General features: G+C 50.4%; 1 protein-coding gene across 20 annotated transcripts in view; it reads left to right on the top strand.

The window, feature by feature from the left end:
- Positions 1–22,169, top strand: part of KIF1A (kinesin family member 1A) — a 109,539-nt gene that overhangs the window by 7,285 nt on the left and 80,085 nt on the right. For 19 of the 20 annotated variants that reach the window (XM_057301561.1, XM_057301559.1, XM_057301560.1 and 16 more), the window contains exon 2: positions 15,968–16,134. In XM_057301561.1, coding sequence (XP_057157544.1) covers positions 16,029–16,134 — 106 coding nt within the window. In that variant the 5' untranslated portion in view covers positions 15,968–16,028. Of the gene's footprint in view, positions 1–15,967; positions 16,135–22,169 lie in introns of those variants that run through there. The other variant, XM_034955553.3, reaches the window with a different exon arrangement.

Below are 22,169 nucleotides of genomic sequence, written 5' to 3'. Positions count from 1 at the left end.
GGCGGGAGCGGCAGGGCTGCTGCTGCTCACCCCGGAGTGGTTCTGACCAGAGCTGGGGTGGGGTGTCCATGGGGGGTGGGGTGTCCATGGCAGGCCCTGGCTTAGGTGAAGGGGTGGGGCTGGCTACCAAGCTGCCCCTGCATATCAGAATGAGGGGTACTGCATTCTTCAGCTCACTGAAGGCTTCACTCCTGCTATGGAGAAAGCCATTCAGCTGCTCACCTGGGGGCACTGGCAGTGACCACCCTCGGAGGGTGGATGGCGGGGCTGGGGGTGCGGGCTTCCATGTTAGCCTCACTTCTCACCCCTGCCTTCCACCAGGTGCCTGAGTTCCCATGCCTGAGCCCCTGCCCCTTCCCTGCCCTCTGCAAGCGGCACTCAGGGCTGAGGTCCCAGGAAACGCCTCTCCCACGCCCTTTGCAGTTGGGGGCTGTGTGGTGGGCTCTGGCCCTATCCCATGGGGTCTCAGAGCGACCAGTGTGCCTGCAGTCATTGGACCTGGGGCTCCTTACTCTCCAGGGGTGGCCAGGACACTCCTCTATGACAATCGGTTGTAATTCTAAGAAAAACCTGCAGTGGTTTTTTTCTCAAACTCTTCAAGAAGGATCAGTGTTTCAGGAAGTGGCCCATGCCGATGCTTTGTTCTGGGCTGGCCCTGCTGGGTGTGCACATGGCGGGCCACTTGTCTAACTGGGAGCAAGTGGATCCTTGAGGTGAAGGCAGATCCCCGAGGTGAAGGCGGATCCCCGAGGTGAAGGCGGATCCCCGAGGTGAAGGCTGATCCCTGAGGTGAAGGCGGATCCCCGAGGTGAAGGCGGATCCCTGAGGTGAAGGCAGATCCCTGCCTGAGGTGAAGGTGGATCTCGAGGTGAAGGCTGATCCCTGAGGTGAAGGTGGATCTTGAGGTGAAGGCGGACCCAGAGGTGAAGGCAGATCCCGAGGTGAAGGCAGATCCTGAGGTGAAGGCAGATCCCTGAGGTGAATGTGGATCCCGAGGTGAAGGCAGATGTCTGAGGTGAAGGTGGATCCCCAGGTGAAGGTGGATCCCCAAGGTGAAGGCAGATCCCGAGGTAAAGGCGGACCCCTGAGGTGAAGGCAGACCCAGAGGTGAAGGGCGTGTGGGCTCCAGGCGGATGCCTGTGCGATGCTCTGCAGCATGGGCCTCTCCAGCAGCTGGGCAGGGAGTGCCTGTGCCAGACCTGTGTCTGGCCCTCACCGTCACCCCATGCCTGGTCTTTCCTGGACACTCCTCGAGCTGAGGCATGCTTTGTCATCTGCCTTGGTGCCACCCCCGGCCCCCTTCCACAGGGACTTGGCTTTTTCTGCTGATGCCCCCACCCCAGGGTGAGGCAGGAACCTGAAATGGTCCCAGAGCCCCAAAGCAACAGGGGAGTTCCTCCGGGGCCACCCTGCCCTCTGTGCCTGCAGTGACTTGCGGGGCGTGGCCCGGTGCGCCCAGTGGGTTTTCTGCATGCATTTTTACCAAGTGAATGGATTCTGTTCCCCTCTCCTCTGTCCTGGGGCCCCTGGCTCAGGGCTTATGGTCTCCCTTTCCTGGAGTCATCACAGCCGGCTGGCCATACCCACATACCCGCATGGATGGCCCCCAGCCCTCTTTCCCTCTCCTGCCCACGGGCCATCTTCTCTGCCCACTTCCCGTGGGTGCATCCTGGGTCTAGTCAGAGCCTCAGACACCCGTGGTGTTGCCTCTATGTCCCCAGCGCAGACCCCACCCTGCCACCAGCAGCTTCTCGGCCTCTTCTTTGCCTCTGAGCAGTCATCCCAACCCCTCTGGCTTCCTCCCTGCCACCCTTGAGCCTGTGCCCTCATCTCTGGCCACTCCAGCCAGCATGACCTCACCCCACAGGACCAGTTCATGCTTCTTGTTTCTGATGACTTCCTGCCCCACCTGTCCCAGAGGTGCCCCTCTCTGTCTTTGAGGGGAGCTCACCCTTTCTCCTGGGCTCTGGCATGTGCTGTGTCTGGCACTGTGGACCGCAACCCCCCGCCTTCTCAGGGGTTCAGCTGTGTCAGACCCTCATCCTCAGCTTTGCCTTCTGCCATCAGCCACGCCCACAGGCTCTGGCCACCTTTGGGGCCACGTGGCTCCCTCTCAGGTTGGCTGACAGAACAACTTCTTGAAGATAGTTTCTTTTCTTTTCTTTTCTTCTTTTCTTTTTTTTGAGATGGAGTCTTACGCTGTAGCCCAGGCTGGAGTGCAGTGGCGCAATCTCTACTCACTGCAACCTCTGCTTCCCGGGTTCAAGTGATTCTCCTACCTCAGCCTCCCAAGTAGTTGGGATTACAGGTGCCTGCCACCACGCTGAGCTAATTTTTGTATTTTTAGTAGAGACAGGGTTTCACCATGTTACAAGCCAGGGTGGTCACTAACTCCTGACCTCAAGTGATCTGCCCACCTCGGCCTCCCAAAGTGCTGGGATTACAGGCATGAGCCACTGCACGCGGCCAATAGTTACATCTTTAAAAATTGTGTCATGTGGTAGCAAAAATATACAACAAAGAATACAGAATATTACAACCAACGGCCACATGCCCACATTAGCTTTCAAAATAAGGCATTTCCAACCTGCTCCTCAAGGGTAGCAGTGGCAGAGGGCTCACCACCACCCGGCATCTCGGCCGACCCACATCACCCTGGGGAGGAAGACGGACAGATGGGGCCTGGTGGGAAGGAGGTCCTTCCACGTCACCATGGCGGGCACATCGAGTGGCCTTGGTGGCGTCCAGGCCCTTAGACCCCCTCCACGCCCGGCACCATGAACTCGGTGCTGATCGCTCCTGGAGTGTCATCGTCTGCCCCGAGTCTGTGGAGTGCTGCTTGTGTGTTTGAAACTTCGAGGGGCCTGCAGCCGACTCTGCATTCATCTGCATCTTGGATGCTGGGCATTTGGGCTGTCTCCATTCTTTTTGTAATGATATGTCATTCTGCATTTGGGTGTATTTCTCCCTGTGAATATGTATAGCATCTCTACTTGCAGAGTTGCTGGGGCACAAGGTCTGCAGCCCCTCCAGATGTTACCATGTTATTTTCAAAGTGGTGGCACCCGTTCACTCCCAAGGTGAGCTGTAAAAGCTCCTGTGGCCTCCTTCTGACAGCGTTTGGTGTGCCCTACTTTTAAATGTTGCCATCTGGTGGATACAGTTTGAAAATATGGTTTCCGAATTACTATCGTGGTTGAGTATCTTTTCATGTAAATTGCCAGTTCATATCTTTTTGCCCATTTTCTTCTGTGATTTTTGTAAATTTTTATTTTTATCTGTCCTCTGTGTATTCTGCGTACAAATCCTTCGTTGAATTGTATGTGTTGCAGATACCTTCTCCAGGTGGGTGGGGTTCTCATCACCGTTTTAGTGATATCTTTTGATACCCAAACTTTCATTTTGGTGTTTTCCGTGGGTTAAGAAATCTTTCCGGCTGGGTGCGGTGGCTCGCACCTGTAATTCCAGCGCTTTGGGAGGCCGAGGTGGGTGGATCACTTGAGGCCAGGAGCTTGAGACTAACCTGGCCAATGTGGCAAAACCCTATCTCTACTGAAAATACAAAAAATAAAAATAAAAATAAAAATAGGTGTGATGGCGCATGCCTGTAATCCCAGTTACTTGGGTGGCTGAGGCACAAGAAACTTTTTTTCTTATACTTTAAGTTCTAGGGTACATGTGCACAACGTGCAGGTTTGTTACAAAGGTATACATGTACCATGTTGATTTGCTGCACCCATCAACTCGTCATTTACATTAGGTATTTCTCTTGAATCCTGGTGGCAGAGGTTGCAGCGAGCCAAGATTGCACCACCGCACTCCAGCCTGGGCGACAGAGTGAGACTCTGTCTCAAAAAAAAAAAAAAAAAAAAAAAAATTCCTTCCCTGGGGGTAGTGTGAAGATATAACTCTTCTTTATTTTCTTCCAAAACATTTTTTGTTAACATAGAGGTCTTTAATCCACATGGAATTTATTTGACATATAAAGGGATCTAATGGTGTATTCTCCATATTGCCAACCAGTGTTCCTTCCATCGCTGGTTCGGTCATCCGTCCTCTCCCCCTTGCTCTGTAAAGCCACCTTTCCCAGATGTCAAAAGGGCTGTGCTTCTGCAGGTCTGTTCCTGGGGTCCCTTCTGTTGCACTCGTGATGGCCTCTTCCTGTCCCAGCACAGCCCGACTTCATGCCAGGGCTTTCTACCAAGGCTCGAGATCATAGGGCGTGTTGCCCTCTGCCCTCTGGTCTTTTTTTTTTCTTCTTCAGACTTGTTATTGATGTTCTTAACATCTTACTCTACCATATACATTTCTAGAAGCAACTTGTCATGATTCACAAAAGAACTTGAGTTTTCATATGAAATGACATTGAGTTTTTGAATCAATTTGGGTAAAATTAAATGTTTTCAAGATATTGAGATTTATTTTCCACCAATAAGTTATAGTTCTCCATTTATTTAGATTTTCTGCAATGTTTTTAGTAAAGTTCTACAATTTTCTTTATAATAAGTTAGTGACGGCTGGGCGTGGTGGCTTATGCCTCTAATCCCAGCACTTTGGGAGGCTGAGGCGGGCAGATCACGAGGTCAGGAGTTCGAGACCAGCCTGGCCAACACAGTGAAACCCCATCTCTACTAAAAATACAAAAAATTAGCCGGGCGTGGTGGTGGGCGCCTGTAATCCTAACTACTCGGGAGGCTGAGGCAGGAGAATCACTTGAACGCAGGAGGCGGAGGTTGCAGTGAGTCGAGATCGCACCGTTGCACTCCAATCCCAGGCGACAGTGTGAGACTCCATCTCAAAAAACAAAACTTAGTGACATTTATTCCTAGGTACTCTATAGTTTGGGTTATTATTTTATTTATTTATTTTTTAGAGAGAAGATCTTGCTCTGTTGCCCAGCCTGGAGTGCAGTGGTGTGATCATAGCTCACCACAGCCTCGAACTCCTGAGCTCAAGTGATCCTCCTACCTCAGCCTCCCAAGGAGCTGGTACTACAGATGTTGCCACTACTCCTGGCTAATTAAAAAAAAATTTTTTTTTTTGTTTTAGAAATGGGTCTTGCTATGTTGCTCAGGCTGGTCTTGAATTCCTGGGCTCAAGCGATCCTCCTACCTCAGCCTCCATGGTAGCTGGGACTACAGGTGTGAGCCACTGTGCCAGGTTGGGTTATTATTTTAAAGGATACCTTAAAATAAGTTTTAATTCTTTATCAGATATATAAGAATGTTCTTGATTTCTACAACCTTATTGAACCTTCCTAATTCAAATATTTTTTCTGTGGATTCTCTTGATTTATGTGTAGTTGAGCAAATGGTCTGTAAATAATGACAGTTTGGTTTCTTTCTTTCAAATTCATATTTATGTTGTTTGTTATTTTCCTGTCTTACTGGTTTGGCCAGAACCTCTCCTACAATGTTAAATAGAAGTAGAGATAGCAAGCATCCTGGACTTGTTTCTGAATTTAAAGGAAATGTTCCTATCATTTTACCATTAAGTGTGATGTTTGGGTAGGTTTTTAGTAGATAGCTATTATGAGGTTAAAAAAGTTTTCTTTTATTCTAATATTGCTTAGAATTTTATCACAAATGAGTCTTGAAAATTATGGAATGCTTTTTTAGTATCTATTGAGGGCCTCATATTCTTTCTTCTTTAATTTGAAAATTATAATAATAGCTATCCTAATGTCAAGCTATACTGGTATTCCTGGAATATGCTTAACTGCATTGCCCTTTTTATTTGTTACTGTATTTTCTTGCTAATTTTTCAGACTTTTGTACCTATGTTCATCAGTGAAACTGGTCTATAATCTTTCTCAATTTTTTCTTGTTTACTTTGATGCTAAAATTCTATTAGCATCAGTGAATGAGCTAGGAGTACAGTTGGCTCTCGATATCTGTGGGTTCTGCATCTGTGAATTCAACCAGATCAAAATTTTTGGAAAAAAAGAATGGTTTGTCTATACTGAACATGTACAAATGTTTTTCCCTTGTCACTATTACCTGGACAATACAGTATAGCAACTATTTATTAATACATAGCATTCACATTGTATTAGGTATTATAACTAATCTTGAGATGATTTAAAATATATGGAAGGGGCTGGGTGCGGTGGCTCATGCCTGTAATCCCAGCACTTTGGGAGGCCAGCGCGGGCAGATCATCTGAGGTCGGGAGTTCAAGACCAGCCTGACCAACATGGAGAAACCCTGTATCTACTAAAAATACAAAATTAGTTGGGCATGGTGGTGCATGCCTAGTGGCGCATACTAGGGAGGCTGAGGCAGGAGAATTGCTTGAACCCGGGAGGCAGAGGTTGCGGTGAGCTGAGATCACACCATTGCACTCCAGCCTGAGCAACAAGAGTGAAACTCTCTCTCTCTCTCTCTCTCTCTCTCTCTCTATATATATATATGAGGATGTGTAGGTCAAATGCAAATACTACACCAGCTCATATGAGGGACTTGAGCATCTGTGGATTTTGGTATCTGTGGGGGGTCCTGGAACCAATCTCCTACTGATACTGAGGGACGACTTTATATTCTTTGGGTGTTTCCCTCTCTTTCCTCCATTCTCATAAAGAGTTTGTATAGGACTGATATTATCTTTTAAACAAATGTATGGTGGAACTCACCTATAAGAAGTGTCTGAATCTGCTGCCTTTTTTTGTGGGTAGATTTTTAAACTATTGGATCAATTTCTTTAATAATTGTAGGAAAATTCATGTTTCTATTGCTTATTTTTCTCAAAGTTATGCATCACATTTTCCTGGTTCTTGGCAGGTCTAGTAATTTTTGATTGGATGCTAGACATGATTTTTAGATTTTAGAGAGTCTGACTTCTTCTGTTTCTTGCTTTAGTGCGTGTTGGGCTTTGTCTTGGCAGGCGCTTAACTTACTTGAAGACCAGTTTGATCAGTCAAGGCCTGTTCTTAAGCTTTTCTAGAGCTGGTCTAGAGTAGACCACCTGCAGGAATAGTTTAGTCCCCCACCTAGGGCATGCCTTCTCCAGGGTCTCCACGGAATATCTGGAGTGGAGGCTCAAGAGGACTCCCTGTTCTGGCTGATAGGGTCACAGATGTCTCCTTACCTTGTGTGAGTTTTGAGAATTGTTCAGATTACAACGGCCCAGTCTTTTTGTGTCTGGATTATCCAGGAATGGACTAGTACTCTGAAAAGACTCAAGGGTACCCCTGTGCAAATTTCTGGACTTCTGCTGAGCAGCTCCTTTCTTCCAGAACTCTGACTCACAACCTCCAGCTGCCTCTGCCCACCCAAACTCTGACCACCATCTTCTCAACCTGTCAAAGCTGCCAAGGCTCTTGGGTCCTACCTTGCTGTGCCTGCCTCCAGGCAGATTTGGAGTGATCACAGGGCTCACCTAGTATGTGCCCCTTCTCTCAGGAATCACAGTCCTGCACTGCCTATTGTCTGATGTCTGAACACCAGTATTTTCGTATATTTTGTCTTCTTTGCTAGTTATTGTTTACAGTGAGAGGTTAAGCCTGGTCCCTGGGACTCTGTCATGGCTGGACATGAAAACTCCATGTTTTGCTATTAGTGTTTTCATTTCCATTTAGTAAGTATTTTTATATTTTCATCATGATTTTTCCTTTGGTTTGTTATTTAGAAGTTTATTTTTTAAATTTCTAAACATATGGGTTTTTAATTATTTTTAAATTAATTTTTAGTCTAATTGTGTTCAAATTACATGATTCATTTTATACAGGTCTTTGAAAGCTACTGGGAGTTGCTTTATGGTCTAGTACATGGTAAAATATTGTAAATGTTCCATATGTAATGGAAAAGAATGTTGCTCTAATTTTCTGTGAGAGGCACATATGTCCATTAATTTATGATTATTGTGTTATTCATGCTATGCTCTTATTAATTATATATCTGTTTGATCTACCAATTAGTGAGAAGTGTGTTAAAATCCCTGTCATGATAAATTAATGAATTCCTCCATATTACTTGACTCTGAACTTTGGTTTTATATTTTCGCCCTTTTTTTCTTTCTGGGATCATTTTGGGTAATTTTTTTCTGACATATTTTCCAGTTCATTAATTCTGTGTTGAGCTCCATTTAATTTGCTGATTAGCATGTCTGCTAAGTTTTCAGTTTTAAATAATTACATTTTATTTCTAAAAGTTCTGCATGGTTCTTTCCCATATTTTACCCCATTGTTTTTCACTTCTGCTTATTTCTTAGAACATTTAAGCCAACTTATTTTTATAATCTGTATTTCACAATTTTAATATCTGAAGTCGCTGAGGATCTAATCCCTCTCTTCCCTCTCTCTTTCTTCTCCCGTCCCTCCCCCTCCCTCCCCCCTCCCCCTCCCTCCCCCCTCCCCCTCCCTCCCCCTCCCTCCCCCCTCCCCCTCCCCTCCCTCCCCCTCCCCCTCCTTCCTCCCTCCCCCCTCCCTCCCCCCTCCCTCCCCCTCCCTCCGCCCTCCCTCCCCCCTCCCTCCGCCCTCCGCCCTCCCTCCCCTCTCCCTCCCCCCCTCTGCCCTCCCTCCCCTCTCCCTCCCCTCTCCCTCCCCACTTTCCTCCCCTCCCCTCCCCTTCCCTTCCCTTTCCTTCTTCTCTCCTCTCCTTTTTTGGTGACTCTTGCTTATGGTGAATTGCTTCTCCAAGTGTTTGGTAATATTTCATTGTGAGCTAACATTTGGCTGATGTTCATATGTGGGAATCTTGGGGCCCTGGGAAAGGAAGCCTTCTCCTGGGAGGATTTGTATGTGCTTTGTTAGGTGCTTTGGGGCCTAACTCCTGAGAACTACTCTGAGCTAACTTCTTGAATTTGGATTTCACTGATCATGCAGGTGTTGTAAATTTGAAACCCAAACTTTATGAGGACAGGCCTGTGGCCTTAAATTCTCAGTAACACTTGCTTTTTCACCACCTAGAGCTGGGTGTCATTCAGATTAATTCCCCTGTGTCCCTTTTTTTACCCAGCCTTCCATTTCACAGAGGTTGTAGCTTTGAAGGATTCAATTTTGTGGTGACTTGGTTCCAATCATCACTTTCTGTCTCTTTGAGGTCCTGCCTCCCATTCCCCCCACAGCAGGTGAAACCAAATTCTCTGGTTTCTGGTATCACCAAATGCCTGTAGCTTTGTTGCCACCTTAATTTCATCTCCTTCTTCCTCTTTTTCCTTTCCTTCTGAGGAGTCCTCTAATTTTCTTCTGATGTTTGTTATTAATCCTGAATTTCTAGGTGCTTTATAATGGAGGGTGTCTCACCCACCATATTGCAGAAGTAGAAGCCTCCATTCAGCCCTTTTGCTCTCTATTGGGAAATATTATTGTTATTATTATTACTTTTTTGAGACGGAGTCTCGCTCTGTCACCCAGGCTGGAGCGCAGTGGCGTGATCGTGGCTCACTGCAACCTCTGCTTCCCAGGTTCAAGCAATTCTCCTGTGTCAGCCTCCCGAGTGGCTGGGATTATAGGTGCCCACCACCACACCCAGCTAATTTTTGTATTTTTAGTAGAGATGGCGTTTCACCGTCTTGGCCATGCTGGTCTCAGCCTCCTAACCTTGTGATCCACCCACCTCGGCCTTCCAAAGTGCTGGAATTACAGGCATGAGCTACCACGCCTGACCCGGGCAGGAAATATTAATTTTAATGAGCAAACTGATTTTTGATTTCACATATATCAGTATTTGTCAACCAAAATGAGGAATTTCTATTTATTTTACCTCAACTGTTTGGTAATGATTTTTAAAATGATTCTTTTTAGGTTAAGTATGAGCACAGTGTAGAACAATCAAACATTTCATAAAATTTGTTTAGAAAATCAGCAGCCTTTGTTCCTCATACCCAATTTTTTTCAACTCTCTTAGCTGTTTTTAAAATTTAGCTGTGTGTTACTAATTAACGTGCTTGTTCTGCTAATTCGTGCCTGTTTTAGCGGTTATATAGATAGAATTATAAACTGTTTACCCTTTTGCGTTTGGTTTATTTTCTTCCATGTCCTATTTGTGGTATTCATCCATTTATCATCTCTCCCTCCTGAAATGCCACTAAAATGAAGGTAAAGGTAAACCAAAAAAAGACCTAAATGCTCCCATAAGAATGAAACAGGAGAGAACGCTCAGCAGCCACGTTCTGGATGCTGGAAAGCAGACCCGCGTGGAGACTGATCTAGAAGATTCACAAGAGTGGAAGCCTGGGTCCCTCCCAAGGCAAGCCTTGGTGACCTCCTGAAAGTCTTCCCAAGCCAACCACAGCTCCCTCGGGGACACTGGGGTCTGAACCAACCTGGGGATGATGTGGGGCTGCCCTCCCCATCCCTGTGCCTTTAAGGCTATGTGTTTCCTCGTCAGTCCGGCTTTAGCTACCTTCCGCAGGACCTTTGCCACAGCTTTGAAATGTATCTTCATTATCACTCATTCAAAATGTTTTCTAATATCCAGTGTGATGACTTCTTTGACCCATGGGTTTTTAAAAATTGTATTGCTTAGTGTCCAAGCAATTGGGTTGTTTTGTAGGTGATTTTTTTTGAGGGTATTGATGTATAGCATAATTCTATTGTGGTCAGAGAACATCTGCCTTATAACTTGAATTTAAGATGGATATTTGTGGAAGTTTGCTTTATGACCAGCATATGGCAAATTTTAGCACACATTCTGTGTGCACTTTAAAAGAATATGTATGAAGCTGGGCATGGTGACTCACACCTGGAATCCCAGCACTTTGGGGAGCTGAGATGGGAGGATCATTTGAGCCCAGGAGCCCAAGACCAGCCTGGCTAACATAGTGAAACCCCATCCCTACAAAATAAAAAATTTAGCCAGGTATGGTGACATATGCCCATAGTCCCAGCTCCTCAAGAAGCTGAGGCAGGAGGATTGCTTAAGCCTAGGAGGTAAAGGCTGTAGTGAGCTAAGATCATGCCACTGAACTCCAGTCTCGGAGACAGGAGACCCGGTCTCAAAATAAATAAACAAAATAATGTGTACGATATATATTTTCTCCTCCTCAGTGGCTGATAGAACAAGCTCAAATTTTCATCCTTTTGTTTTCAACCTCTCTGTGTCTTTGTATGTAGAGTCTCTTATGAACAGAATATAATTTATAAAAATCTGGTCTGACAATTTTTAATGTTTTACTTGGTGTATTTAATTCATACTGAGTTGACCTTTTATCTGCAATCTTAACTCTTTCTTTTCCACTTGACAATTATGTTTTCATATTCTGTTTTTCTCCTTCACTGCCTTCTATTGGATTCATACAATAAATTTTAATTTTTTGGATATTTTTCTATTAACTTGTTAGTTATACATTAGTTTTCTACTTTCTAAATGATTACCCTAGCAATGACAACATGTATCCTTGACAATCGAATATAAATGATTACTGTTACCTCTTTCATGATCATGTTGAAATCTTGCAGTCTTGTCTTTTGGTTTCTATCATTTCTGCTGAGGAGTCAGTTGTCAATCTTATTTTTGCTCCTTTAAAGGTTACATGCTTTTTTTTTTTTTTTTTTTTTTCTGGCTGACTTTAAGCTTTTTCTCTTCATCCTTGGTCCTAGCAGTGTTGCAGTGCTGTGCCTTGTGTGGCTTTCTTGTTTGTCTTGCTTTGTGTTTGTAGAGCTTCTTGAACCTGTGGATCAATGTGCTTCAGCAGCTTTGGACAATCCATGGTCATTAGTTTTGTAAATACTGCTTCTCCCCTGTTTTGGTCCATTCCAGCTGATACAACAAAAATATCACAAACAGCGTGGCTTGTGAATAAGAGAATTTATTTTTCACAGTTCTGGAGGCTGGGAAGCTCAAGAGTAAGGCACATTGGCTGAGGATCTGCTTTCTGGCTCCTAGACGCCTTCTTGCCCTTCTCTCATGTGGTGGAGGGGCTGAGGGGTGTCTCTGGCATTTCTTTCATAAGGGCATGATCCCATTTGTGAGGCCCCACCCTCATGACCTAATCACCTTATAAAGGCCCCACTTACTAAAGTCATCACTTGGGGGGTTAGGATTTCAACGTAAGAATTTGGATGGGAACAGGGGACACAAACATTCAGACCATGGCACCCCCATTCCATTTCTTCTCCTTCTAGATTCCACTTACAGGTATGTTTGACCATTTCACTGTGTCCTATACTTTTCTGGCTGTCATGTCTATATTTCCTATTCTTTTTATCTGTTTTAAATTTTCTATATTTCTATTACCTGTCCTCCAGTTTACTAACACTGTCTTCAACTGTGTCTATCTCTTGAGTTCCTAATTGTAGGTATTTTGTTTTCCAGATCTAGCATTTCCATTTGATTTTTTTTTATAGTTTCCAGTCCTCTGGAAAAATTCTCCATTTTCCATTTATATTCTCTGTCCTTTTTGCTCTTATTTTGAATATATTTGTCAGGGTTGTTCTAAAGTCCTTGTTTAATAACTCCTACATCTGGATCATGTGTAGATATGTGTCTTTTTTTCTCATGTGTTTATATTTTATTTTTCCTCTTTGTTTTTAATCAGAGTCCTTTCTTATTTTATACCTTCTAAGTTTTGATTGGATGTCACACATTGCCTATTAAAAGAATGTAGAGTACAGAGATTATCCTGGGTTTGAAAAAATAAAAATAAAAATAAAAGAGTGTAGAGGTTCCACATGGCTTCCATTTTCTCTCCCAGGCAGCCAGACTGAAGTCCGAATTAAACCAAGCGAGGGCAGGTTGTAGTTTTCATAAGGTTCGTCCGAGCTATGGCTCTGCCCTGCTCTTAGGTTTTGTACCTTGCTGGGCTTTCAGCCAGAGCCTGGTGTGATCACTGGGTATTCTCCTCCCGGAGGACCCTGAACTCAAATCTTTGTTCCTTCCCACCTGAGACTGTGCAAGACTCCTGTTTGGTTTTCAGCTTGGGTTTTTAAAATCTCACCTCTCATATCCTCAGAATTTGGCAAATGTCTTAAGGGAAGGACTGGGCATTTGTTCATCTTAGTTGTTCACCTCTGTCTTCTGGAATCTTGGCCTCTCAAGTTTCTTTTTGCCCAAAAGCTCTGCAGCTTCCTCCGTCCCTCAGCAACGGCTCTCTGTCTGGGAAGACTCCAGATTCCCAGTCTCTTGCCCCGTGCGCAGAATGCAAATACACCCCGGAGGCTGTGCTGCGGAGGCCAGCTCCCGTCTTGGCAGCCCCTCCTCTGGAATGTTGGCTTGCGGCTGCACACTGATTCCTTCACACACAGTGCGGTGTGGTATCGGGCCTCTTGAGTAATGCATTGGTCGGCTGCTGGCCACTGCACCCACCAAGCCGCCTTCGCCTTCCATGCTTCGTGGTGTGCATATTCCACACCCCAGAGCCAAGAACAGAGGCTTCTCTGTGTCCTTGTACCACTTTTACATCTTAAAGATCAAGTTCTAGAATAGCTTTATTTTTTCAATATGGGAGAGCCAGTTGTCCCATACTGATCTTACCTCATTCCCTCAATTGCTGCCTTTTTCTTTAGTGTGTGTGTGTGTGTGTGTGTGTGTGTGTGTGTGTGTGTGTGTGTCTGCTTTGGACATGCTTAGTCTGTTCACGTTTCATTTCTAGACTTTGGAAATCATTGTAGCTCTGTAGGATATATGATAGCTGGTAGGAGATGTTTCCTCTCTTTGTTCTCATTTTTCAAAATTCTCTTATCCTGCCAAATTCCATTGAACATCCTGTTGGAATATTTTGCTTACTGGAATTGCACTGAATTTATATAGCTAAATTTGGGGAGAACTGGAAACTTTGCACTGTTGAATGGAATATCTGCTTTCATCAATATTTTCTTAATTTCTAAGTATTTCCAATTTCAGTACTCGGGATTACTGAGTCAAAGGATACAGACCTTCTTAAAGGCCCAGGGCGTGCTGCAGAATTGCTCCCTAGAAACCTTGCGGGGTTTGTGCTCTAGCCAGGGACTGGTGAACTTGCCTGTTCCTCTCTCCATCCCAGCTGGGGATTTGTGCTCTAGCCAGGGACTCGTGAGCTCGCCTGTTCCTCTCTCCATCCCGGCTGGAACGTCCTAAGACTTTTTCCAGTTTTAAAAGTGCAGGGATTTTCAACACAAGGAAACACAGATTCTCAGAGGTCATCCCTCCATCCACTCTGGCGGCCACTCCTGGCCGTGAGGAGAAGAGATAGTGGCGGAAGCACTCTGCAGTGTAGACGCGGCTGCACCTGGTGGCTCTAAGGGGCTGTGGTGTAGGCGGCGTGAGGCCAGCCACATCAGGAACTTGTCCCCACTTAGCCATAGGGCGGCCTGGCACATCCCCCTCCCCTGTAGCCTCTGGAAGAGCTGTTTGCCTGAGGGACAGCCCTGCCCCACATCCAGCCTGTTCTGCGGAGGAGTTCTGGGGAGCCTGGGAGTGGCCTGGGCAAGGTCCAGGAGTTCAGCATCTGCCCTGGTCCCAGGCTCACTGTGCCCCCTTTCCTTCTGCAGACAGACCCTTCCTGCTCTTGATCCTGTCCCAGGCTCGCTGTGCCCCCTTTCCTTCTGCAGACAGACCCTTCCTGCTCTTGATCCTGTCCCAGGCTCGCTGTGCCCCCTTTCCTTCTGCAGACAGACCCAGGCTCGCTGTGCCCCCTTTCCTTCTGCAGACAGACCCTTCCTGCTCTTGATCCTGTCCCAGGCTCGCTGTGCCCCCTTTCCTTCTGCAGACAGACCCTTCCTGCTCTTGATCCTGGAGCTTCCAGGGGCAGCCCAGAGGGGCTTGTCCCTTCTTTACAGCTATGAGGCTGGGGCACTGTAGGACAGGGGCTTTTTGCCAGATTCTCCCAAGGGTGGCACTTACGGATGGGGACGGCCAGGCAGAAGGTTGCCTCTTCATGGCATGTCAGTGTGGAAGGGTTTCAAGGAGGCCTCCCAGCCTTTGCAGTACTTGGATGCCTCTGGTGATGTGGGACTCACCACTGAGTGGGCACCCTAGAGCATTTAGACAGCAATTGGCGAAAACCTCTCGTGTCAGGCTGCATGAATTCTGTTTCATGGAGTTCTGGCCATTCCTGTAACCAACAGCTCTGTCCCGAGGCTGTCCCTGTCCCTGTGCCCAGGAGCCCCATCGTTCAGGCCACAAGTCCCATGGGGAAGCAGCAGCATCTGGCTGGTCAGCCCGGAAAGACCTTTCACAGTGGCTGCTTCGTCACTGTTTTGCGGGGAGTTTTCATCAGCCTTCCTCAGAGTCCCAGTACCCGAGAGGCCAAATCATTTTGGGGTTCCTGACCACCACCCCGTCATTTCACAGACGGTAAACTGGGGCCCAGGAAGCTAAGTCACACAGCTGGGGTAAAGGCAAGGCCGAGGCTGGTCCCCCAGTCCTGGCTTGTACCGAATTCCCCGTGACTTGTCAGCTGCTTCTCCTCAGTGGGGCTCAGGAATGTTCCTCTCCACCTTCTGCGTGAATTACCAGCAGGACATTGGGCCGAAAACATTGACTTTTGTCCCATTGCTTAGGGCTGTCTGTGCTGTTCTTCTCATTTCTGAGTAAAGTTCTTTCTTGCTAATTCAGAGACCACACTACTGCTGATGTGGCTACCAGCTGGCGCTTGGTGTGAAGGGTGTGATGGGGCATTCTAGAACACTGTTCCATTTTAAAGCGTCCTTGACATGTCGATCTGGAGCCAGCACTGGCTCTTGGGGCCTGCGTGGACCTGGCATGGAGCCCACCAGGGCCTGCATCCACAGGGGAAGACCCTTCCTGGGGGGTTCGCCGTGGATGTGAAGGCCACCTTCACGTTCACACCCAGGTCGCTGCGTTTCTGTTTCTTTTGTTGGGTTTCAGCTTCCTCAGGCTTGCGAAGCCGGGTTCCACTGGTCCCGCTGGGCTCCTGCTTTCTAGAGTTATCTGCGCTGCCTCCTCTCCTTGTGGATTCCACCCCATGCCTGTATCACACTAGGGGCTTTGGAGGGGAGTGGAGAAGACCTGTGGCTTCAGCTGCAGCCGGAGTGCCTGTCCTGCCTCCTCAGATATTGTTTCTAATTCATGTTTCCCTTTTTTCCAAGGTGTTCCCCCCGACACTGGGGCTCCCACTACTGCGAGGAGTGACCCACGAAGGCCACAGAGATGGCCGGGGCTTCGGTGAAGGTGGCGGTGCGGGTCCGCCCCTTCAATTCCCGGGAAATGAGCCGTGACTCCAAGTGCATCATTCAGATGTCTGGAAGCACCACCAGTGAGTATCAGCCTGCACAGCACCGGGGTCAGCCATGGGTTGCTGGGGGCCATGGTCCCGTGCCTATGGGCCAGGCTCAGCCATCAACCTGGCCCTGGCCCCAAGAGCACCTCCTTGTATATGTGGCGTGTGGGTGTCCTGGGGCTGCTGTAACAAACTGCCACCAACGGTGGTGGGCTTATAAGAATAGAGATTTACGCTTACAGCTGTGGAGGCCAGAAGTCCAAAGTCAAGGTGCCAGCAGGGCCTCACTCTCTCTGAGCTCCTAGGGAGGACCTTTCCTGCCTTCTCCGGGGTCTGGTGGTTGCCAGCCACCTTGGCTTGCAGCAGCGTTGCTCTAGTCTCTGCCTCCGTCGTCACGTGGCCTTCTCCTCTGTGTGTCTGTGTCTCTGCTTTCATGTGGCTTTTTTATAAGGACGCCCATCACTGGGTTTGGCTTTCTTATAAGGACACCCATATGTTTCCCCACATATCCAAACCATATCAGTATCTTGGAGCAAGAACCAATTGTCATCTCTCAGTTCTGTGGCTGGCTGGGCTCAGCGGGGCAGTTTGTGCTGGGGCCTCTGGTGCAGCTGCAACTGCTGCTGCTGTCACAGGATCAAGTGGTGTCAGCTGCACTGAGTGGTGACGTGAACAGCCACCTGGTCTTCAGGATGTGGACAGTGACAGCCTTCCCATTCACAGGTGCCGTGCACCCATCCCACATGCCCTCATCTATTATCTACCAGGTGGGGAGGGGGGCGTCCCGAGGGGAGGGCACTCAGGTCCCATGGAAGCTTCCTCCCTAGGTTTAGTCTCCGAGGCCTGCTCAGGGGCTGGAGATTCAGGTGTCACTGGGGGTGTTCTGGGCTCTGTCGCGTCCTGTGGAAGTGAGGGCTCTGCTCGGGCCCTCTGTCTGGCCCAGGGGTGATCCTTCCAGAAGCCCGTGGAGCTCTGTGGCTAATCACGGTGCAGTGGGCAGGCTGGGGAGACCCTGCTAAACTCCAGGGTATGGAGGCTGCTGCGGCTGTGGGGCCCCAGTGTACTTCAGGGTTGCATCCTGACTGTTCTTCATGGTGAGTTGCTTTGTCTGTTTGGTTCCTGGAAGCAGACCCAGAGATGAGGATTTGAGCACCAAGAGTTTATTTGGGAGGTGGTCCCAGGATGCACTGTGGGAGACTGGAGAAGTTTGAGGGGAAGCTGACAAAGGTGCGTTCGTAAGTGGGTGACCTCCGTGGCCGGGGCCCTGGCCTTGCCGGGGCCCATGGACGAACCCAACGCACCTCCCGGTTGTCCTGCCCAGGAAGGCCAGTGCTTTTCCAACAACGCTCGCTGCATTAGCTGACTGCAGCCCTGGCCTTTTGTGGTCGGAGAAAGTGCTCAGGTGGCAGGACCCTTGCCTTTAAGAGGGAAGCCTCAGGCTGCGCAGAGCTGTGAGTCTGGAAATGTGACCTCAGGTGCGAACCATGGCTCTGGGTGTGACCTTCGACTCCGGGTGGGAACCATGACCTCTGGTGAGCACTGTGGCCCGGGGTGGGCAGAGGACGCCTGTGCCACGCCCCAACGGGCTTTGCCGTGTCATTGTAAGGTGACCCAGGACATCAGGGAGGGCCCTGTGAATCCCCTTCCATCCCCCACTGGGTGCCGGCAGCACAATTGCCACCTCAGTCTTGCATGTGGGGTCATGGGGAACTCCATGGTTGGCACAGTGACAAGAACCAGACCCGTCGAGCAGCCGAAGACCACCAGAAGCAGAGTGGATGGAAGCACAAAGCCTCAGAGATGGGACCCTCCTGCCCCTGAACCTTGAGAATGGCCCAGCCTCAGGCCAGACCCTAAATGACAGGGTTAGGCAGGTGGGCGGGTTGGAATGTGTGTCCCAGAAGTGACGGCCGGGGTGGGCGAGTGGCACCCTTGCAGCCTCCGACCTGCCCCCTGGCTCAGCCTCCAGGGGCACTGGGTAGGCGGCCTCCCCATTATGCATTTCCCCTCATAGGATCCAGAAACGGGAGGGTACAGCCTGGAGGTGAGCCAGCATTGCCAAGACCTCGACACTGGCAGCGCTGCCCACCTGGTGAAAGGTGGTCTGGCTGAGGCTGCGCCGGCCCAGACCCAGAGAGCTGCCGGTTCAGAGACAGCAGTGCAGGCCTGGACCCGAGACCTCATGCCCCAGTGGTTTTTGCCTGCTTCACTCTACCCTCTCCTCTGGCCTGGAGAACAAAAGCTGAACCAAAGCTTTACCCCAGGGCTTAGGAGCCAGAGGCCGGAGCCGTATCTGTGGGCAGCCACGTTTCCTTTAGCCAGTGGGGTTGAAACCTGAAGCGAGACACCCTGCTTCAAATGCCTGGATCCCGTCTGGCCCTGAAGACATTGGAGTTCTGGGATTTCGCCTGTGTGCCAGCAGCCTCTGCTCCCCAGTAAGCTCTGAGCAGAAGTCTAGGCAAGCCCAGGAGGTCAGGAGGGAAACGCAGGAGCCCCTACACTTTTTTTGGGCAACTGGTAGGTCCTGAAGGAACCTCCCCTTCTCAAAGATGAACATACGCAAGACACCAACCTCTTCCGAGATGCCGATCTTCCGGGGATCACCAAACTAAATCAAATGTCTGTGGGGTTACAGCAAAGTTCTGAAACCAAGGAGGAGGAAAGGGCCGTGGACTCAGAGTGGGGGTGGAGAGCCCGCCAGGGCATTTCCTCCAGGACACCTGGAATGTTTCAGACATCGTCGCTTTCATCCTCGGGAAACTGAAGAGCCACAGAGCCCAGACAACACATGAGATCAGTGTCCTGCCCACTGTAGCCGAAGACGCACCAAGAAAGCCAGGGCCCCGGGTCGCCGGCAAGCAAAAGGCAGGTTGTGAGGGTGGCAGGGACAGGCACCCAGGCCGCTTGCTGGGGACGGCCTGGTGATGGATATGAGACGTGTGAGGCCGACCTCACCAGGCTGCTTGCGTGAAATGCAACGAAGGTTATCCAGCAAGTGGTCAAAGGTGTGCATTTGAAACGTTCACCTTGGTGCTGTTTTACCAAGCCCGGGGCAACCGCCCAAATGCCCGCCAGCTGGGAGCTGCTGAGGGATGTCAAGTCTATCCCGGCAGCGGACCTGAGTGCCCCTGAGAGTTTGTGTTTACAGCCGTGAGAAAGTGCCACACGATGTTGTGGGGAAGGGGGCAAAGGTCAGCACGGAGCCCAAGAGTGAGGCCGTGTGTGGGTGAAGGGCAGATGGGCACTCACTGCAGGTCCTGTGTGCACTGGATGTGCACGTGCATGGGAGACAGCAGGGTGCGGGGGAGGGAAAAGAGTGGCCGAAGAATGAATAATCAGGAAAAATCTCTAGGAAAGCTGTTTTCATTTTGGAGAAAGCAAACCAGTGGTGGTTTTGGAAGAAAGTGCTGGAAGCTACGTCAGAAATCTGAGTGAAGGGCTGAGGGAGCTCAGGAGAGAAGGATGTCCCCTAGGCCTGGCGCAGGGAAGCCTGCCGGAGGAAGGGGGTCATGGGCTTTTCTCCTGGAGGTTGAGGGGCCAGGGTGTTCCAGAGGGTTGATCTGCCCCCAAACAAGCCCCAGGAGGACACCTGCAGACAGGGCATGAGAGGGTGCGGGTGGATGTCCACCCGCCAGAAGCACTCACAGGAGCCACCGTCCCTGGTGACTTCTCAGCTGCAGCTCAGATCAATAGAATCGGGAGTGGCTGCCCTGGCTGGTGTGCCAGGCCCCTCGGAAGATGGCGGGGGCTGTGCGGGGCCCCTCAGAGGATGTCGTGGGGAAGTGACCTGGCCAGCCTGCCCTGCCTGCCCGGTGAAGCTGCTGACTGTTCCTGGAGTCTCAAAACATGAGGAGAGGCCCCACTCTCTAAAGCGTGCCTTGTAGCTCCGCTGTGACACGGAAATTGGAAGCATTTGAAAGTAAATTTAACTGTTATCCCGTAATCATCCCCTGCATAAATAATCCTCTTCATTTGAGCACACCAGACCTAGCAGTTTTGTGAGCCAGCTGAGCTGTCCATTAGGTGCACTTCGGTCCGGCCTGGCAGAGCTAGTGTAGGTCGGCCTGGGGGCAGAAGTTGAGTGTGAGTGCTTCCGTCCTCCTCCTCTCTCCTCACATTCTCTGCCCTGAGGACCGGAGGACGTGAGGGCCCTGAGCCTGCCCAGCCATTCTGCAGATGCTGGAGGCTGGCTGGGGACGCGGACCCTCAGCCATGTGCGGCCCCTGAAGTGAGTTCCTGGAGTGAGGGGCCTGGCTGTGCTCATGACTTACTCGCTGTGTGACACTGGCTAGAGGGCATCCCTTTGGGCCTCAGTTTCCCCACCTGTGCAGTAGCGAGGGGTGGTGCTGGGTACTCCCTGAGGTCCCCAATCATATCTGCACTCTTCTGGCCATGCAGAGGAGGCCCAGGGTTTGGGTGGCCTCTCATCTCTGCCCTTGCCCACAGATGGGGATCTGGACCCAGGGTGGGTGCGACCCAGGCCCCCAGCCTCCGCTGTGGGCTCCCCCAATCCTGAGCAGTCGGGGACCTGGGCAAGCCCCTCTGCACGGGCAGCAGTAGCACCCGTGTGGTCCCTGGGGCTGCTGTTACAAAGGGCTACATGCTGAATGGCTTCAAATGACGGAAATGTCTCCCCCTGTTCTGGAGGCCAGACTTGGAGGTCCAGGTGCGCTGCAGAGTGGGCGTCTTAAACAGCATATGTTCCCTTCTCCGCAGTCTGGAGGCAGAAGTCCAATCAAGGTGCCCACAGGTCTAGATCGTGGGAGGGCTGTCTTCCCAGCCTGCAGCTGCTGCCTTCCTGCTGTGTCCTTGCCTGGCCCAGAGAGCTCGGGTCCCTTCCCCTCCTTTAAAGCCACTCATCCCACCATGAGGTCCCTGACTTCGTGGCTTCGTCTCATCTTCATCACCTCACAAGGCCCCATCTCCAAATGCCAGCTGGTTGGGGGTCAGGGCATTGCATATGAATCTGGGGACACGCTCGGCCCACAGCAGGCTCCGTTGGGAAGAGCCAGCTCAGCTCGGCCCTCACACCTGGTGCTCAAGGCCGCAGGAAAGCTGAGACTCTGAGAAAACGGCTGTATTCCATTCCTTTCCCGTCCCCCTTCTTCCAGCTTCCCCCACTCCTCACCCCAACCCTCCCCCCGCTGTCTCTGTCGTCTCAGTGTCCAGTCCTTTGCAGGCCCATGCAGAGTCCTGGGAAGGCTGCCTGATACTGGGCACCTCGCCGGCCTTGGAGGGGCCCAGCTCTGGGGGCCTGGCCAGAGCCTGGGGCGGGAGGGGATGGGGGCCCTAAAGGGGCTGGCTGAGGAGCCCAGCCCAGCAGGCCCTGGGAGGACCTGTTTCTCCCTCCTCCCTCCTCAAACCTGCACAAGGAAAAAATTTCACACCCTGGCAAAAAAAGCCCTTTCTCCAGCAGAGTCGGGGAGGTCTCTGTGAGAAGCAGGCTGCTGAAGGAGGGGCTGCCTGTCTCCACAGGCCTGGCGGACCTCAGGGCTGGGAGGTGTCGCGGGGACCCTGGCTTCTAGTCTGGCTGTGCGTCGTGTGACCTGGGGAGACGACCTCCCCTCTCTGGAGCTTGGGGCCCACCTGTAGTGACAGAGGATGGTTCCCAGCCACAGCACAGGGTGTGGGAGGGGTGGCAGGGCCAGGGTGGGGTGGGGCTCCCAGACACAATACATGGCCTGGGAGTGGGGTTGCGGGCAGGGTAGGGTGGGGGTCCCAGCCCCAGTGCAGGGCCTGGGATGGGGGTGTAGGCAGGGCCAGGGTGGGATGGGGGTCCCAGCCACAACACAGGCCTGGGAGGGGTGGGGGCCCAGGACAAGCAGGCCTGAGGGATTCTCCCATGGGCCATTTACAGCTGCAACTGAGCCCCACTCCCGCCCACTCACCTGTGCTGCCCTCTGTCCCCCACCTACCTGGCATTCCTTGGGCACCATCTGTGCCCTGTCCCAGAGGGCCCCCACCTCATGGAGCTCATGGCCCATGTGGGGTGTGGCACCAGGGCTTCATCTGAGCAAGGTTGGCACCTAGGGCTGGGCAAGGGTGGGACAAGGAGCAAGGGCTAGTGGGGG

Source organism: Pan paniscus, chromosome 13 (genome assembly GCF_029289425.2).
Source record: "Pan paniscus chromosome 13, NHGRI_mPanPan1-v2.0_pri, whole genome shotgun sequence".
NCBI classification, from domain to species: Eukaryota; Metazoa; Chordata; class Mammalia; order Primates; family Hominidae; genus Pan; species Pan paniscus.
Note: the sequence above shows the minus strand (reverse complement) of the source record. Positions and strands in the feature narration are given on the sequence as shown.